The sequence below is a fragment of the Juglans regia genome, chromosome 10 (genome assembly GCF_001411555.2).
Source record: "Juglans regia cultivar Chandler chromosome 10, Walnut 2.0, whole genome shotgun sequence".
Taxonomy (NCBI): domain Eukaryota; kingdom Viridiplantae; phylum Streptophyta; class Magnoliopsida; order Fagales; family Juglandaceae; genus Juglans; species Juglans regia.
This window is the reverse complement of record NC_049910.1, coordinates 14,528,846-14,532,684: the sequence shown is the minus strand read 5'-3', so window position 1 is coordinate 14,532,684 and position 3,839 is coordinate 14,528,846. Positions and strand designations below refer to the sequence as shown.

The 3,839-nt window shown below is 33.4% G+C and overlaps 1 protein-coding gene across 1 annotated transcript; it reads left to right on the top strand.

Annotated features, from left to right (window-relative positions):
- Positions 1-1,145: 1,145 nt before the first annotated feature.
- LOC109004363 (protein EPIDERMAL PATTERNING FACTOR 1-like) lies at positions 1,146-2,166 on the top strand. The gene is made up of 2 exons (XM_018982895.2): positions 1,146-1,467; positions 1,623-2,166. Exons 1-2 carry the CDS (start codon positions 1,371-1,373, stop codon positions 1,910-1,912), a joined length of 387 nt encoding a protein of 128 aa, XP_018838440.1. The 5' UTR covers positions 1,146-1,370; the 3' UTR covers positions 1,913-2,166.
- The last annotated feature ends 1,673 nt before the right edge of the window (positions 2,167-3,839 follow it).

The following is a 3,839-nucleotide window of genomic DNA, read 5'->3' as shown; positions in this document are numbered from 1 at the left end:
ATTGGTTCCGCCCAATTTTGTTCCTAAAAATGATTTTTTGAGACATCTCTAAAAACCTTTTGAGACAGGCGTTTCGATACAAAATATAGACAAAATTTTTTCGTCTCTAAAAATATTTTGGGACAAAATTTGAGTTTTTTGACATAAAAGTTTTTGTCTCTAGAAACCCAATCTGTTGTAGTGAGTTTTATTATAAAATATATCTAACAGATCAAATGAAGCCATGTCAGCTTGTGAATTTATTTTTGTGTAATTCTTTTGTGACTATAGTACTTCTCATACTTAAAATAAAGAAAAAAAACAATACTTGTGAAACTCTTGCATGCATGCCCAAAAACCAGATACATACCAGTTGAGCTTAGACATTCAATAATAGTACTACTCGACCACTTGTGCTAATTTTAGGTCAATATCATATGAAAATGTTACTTATACTTATAATTATTATTTACATGATAATAATATGCATTAACGTGTCAATTATTGATATGTCAAATATTATAAATTAAGTTTAAAATTCAAAATCCTTTTAATACATTTTTACCGTTTCGCAAAAAATTTTCACTTTTTGTTGTAAAAGTTGAACAAAAAACAAAACAAAAGACAACAAAAACAAACATGCAGCATTACTCACGGAAGTCTTGCCCCAAAACCAGACATGCAACTACCAACTGTACGCGGTACGTACGTACGTAGGTAGGACAATGGCAACTCAAATATTATATCGAGAGTTCTCAAGGTTTTTATTTTAGGGTTTAAAACAGATAGAAAAAAAAGAATACAAATTTAGTAATCTAACATTTAATACGAAGAGCTAAGTCCATGGATTGGCGTCTACAGCCGTAAAACTTTAAAGTCGATTACATGCAGCGGGTAACTAGTATTAAAGACAGTCACATCAGATCCACACATGTAATTTATTAACATAAGCTGGAAGGATTCAAAAAAACTCCCCAAACCGATCTGCATGCATTTATGGCTATATATATATATATGTATGTATATTTATGCTAGCTGCAGTAGTCCCGGTCGGAGGTAGGTCACAGTACGTAAAAGAAGCTGTTATAATACAGTAAATTCTTACACCATATTAATCCTAGCTTCTTCATGGAACTACAACAGCTAGCTAGCTTGCTTGCTTTAGCCTGTGGCAAAAAATGTCTCGATCTTTCATGTGACCTCCTCCTCTGATATCACGCTGCTGATTCCATATCTTGCCTGTGATCTGCTTCAATACCATCTGCTTTCGAGCACCCCCTTTAAATATATCTTGACTTTTCCTCTACCTTTCTCATCACTACTACAGTGATCTCAAACGACGTTTATTTACTCGAGAGATCACAGAAAGGGAAGAAAGACCGTACGTAGACATGAAGGGTTTTGTTTGTGTTTCTGTTCTTGTCGTCATTGTTCTTCTTTTTGTTCCAGAAGTTATGTCTATGAGGCAAATTGGCCGGCCACGCTCACGTACGAGACTGATCATCTGATCTTAATTTCTAGTATTTTTTCTTGTTAATTAAATACAAATGTAGAAGCTAGCTAGGTTTTATTTTCATTTCTCCTAATTCCGGCCTATATATGATATATGCTTAATTATCATTGATCTCATGTTAAATAAACAGATGCAGGTACTCATGGGCTTGTGCATTCCAGACAAAGGAAAGCAGAAGATCATGACATGGTGCAGGGAAAACCCAATAATTTTAATTGGGGAAAAATGAAGAGAAAGAGGTCATCAGATACGGTCCGAGTTGCAGGTTCAAGCTTGCCAGATTGTTCTCACGCATGTGGGTCTTGCTCGCCATGTCGACTAGTCATGGTTAGCTTTGTCTGTGCATCGCTTGCAGAGGCTGAGACGTGCCCTATGGCTTACAAGTGCATGTGTAATGACAGATCTTATCCTGTTCCTTGAACCTGATCTCTTGATCTCTTCAAGAGTTCTTCGAGATCTGCGATCTTCTATCTCAAGTACTTTATCTTCCCCATCTGTAACATTAATCAAGTAGTACTACTAGTCATCATCGTCTTTTATTATTTCCCTTTCTTTGTTTCTTTAATTTGATCTCCTTCCATTTTGGGCATCCAGAGTTTTTTCCTTAAGCTAGATGTTGTAAATTAATTTCTCCCTTCGGATCATGGCTAGTCACGAAGTCTGGTAAATTTTTGTTAACGTTTAGGATCTTAATTTTACGGTTTATGATATATATATTTATTATTATTTATATGAGTTTCTCAAACATCATCATCAAATATATATTGTGTCTACCTTGTCTATCTCATAGGTTGACGCATCAAATTTTAGTACCATGATCTCATGTATGTCTTTAATTTCTTCTTCCGTCATTAACAATCAACCTGTTTTATGTTTTATCAAAGTGGCTTAATCATTTTAAATTAAGACTTAGGTGTCGTTTGGATTCGAAGATGAGTTGAGATGATTTAAGATGATTTGAAATGAGTTTTGAATAGTAGTGAGATGAGTTGAGATGAGTTATGAATAGTAGTGAGATGAGTTGGAATAATTTATAAGTTATTGTAATTTATTTATGAATTGATATGATTTTAACTTTATATTAAATGTTATTTATAAATTATTCATAAAGAAGTATTAATAAATTATTAATTACCCAGGTAGTTTTTTTTTTTTTTTAATGAAGTGAATAATAAAATTTTTTGGATTACAATAGTCTTTTCTAATGAAATTTTGTTGTAAAAATACAACAAAATTTCCATAATAAAGTTAATCATTTATTCAAAAATCCCAATTGTAATTGTTTGCAAAAAAACGTTAAATAATATTAATATATATAAAATAATTTTTTCAAATAGCTGTGCTTAAATTCATTTCCCATATTCACCGTAGTAATGCTCATTTTGCCTACCTCTAATTTTCAATTATAGTCAATCATAATCAATTAGGAAAATAACATCATTAAATTATAAAATCAATCCTTGTAAATTTGTGTACGATCAAATTTACATATCGACCAATTATTTATGAAACTAAATTTACGTATATAGCTTATAATATTAGCAACCATATTTCTAAATAAATTTGCTACAAACTTCCCTATCTATATAGATTAGTAATATATTGCCAGACCAAAATCAAATTTGCAATACATTTGAATCTCTAACTACACCCTTATATAGTCTCAATAATGTCAATATTTATCAATATAAGTCAATGACCACTCCTAGCTTCCCACATACGTTTGGCAATGTCATCCCTAATTGCAGCCATAGCTCGGGCTGATTCGACGGTCATGTCAGGATGATTTCCTGAAACTGCGGCGTCGCTATATGCACGACCGCTTGGACTGAGCTCCATATCTCTCCACTCCTCGAACAACCAATCATTCGGGCTCGTCATTCTAATAAAATTGTGTAACGTACAACATGCAATGATCAGATCCCCTTGCCTCCCAACTTTATAACCAGGCATGAGTCTTAAAATTCTAAATCATGATTTCAAGACCCCAAATGTACGTTCTATTACGTTACGAATACATGAATGACGATGATTAAAATAATCTTTATACCTCCTAAATCCCCGCTGACCCTGACGGTCACTTCTATGATATCTCTCTCTAGGGTAAGGGGGCATAAATCCTCGAGTACATGGTTACGCCGAATCGACTAGATAATAATGACCTATCAACCATTAACATTATGAGATAATCAGGCCCCAAGCAACGAATCCCGAGCTTTTTAAAAACAACAGATATAAAGACCCAATATAATCAGACAAAAATAATTATATAATAGAAGTGATTTACCATCGAGAGGCATTGGAAATGCATTGCGGCCCTGAGACAATGCATCGATGAATACACGTG

What these genes read in the sequence shown, in the direction of transcription:
- LOC109004363 (XM_018982895.2), top strand. Translation starts at nt 1,371, where the DNA reads ATGAAGGGTTTTGTTTGTGTTTCTGTTCTTGTCGTCATTGTTCTTCTT. An exon ending in AATTGGCCGGCCACGCTCAC is followed by an intron (nt 1,468 to 1,622) that starts GTACGAGACTGA and finishes TTAAATAAACAG; the next exon opens with ATGCAGGTACTCATGGGCTT.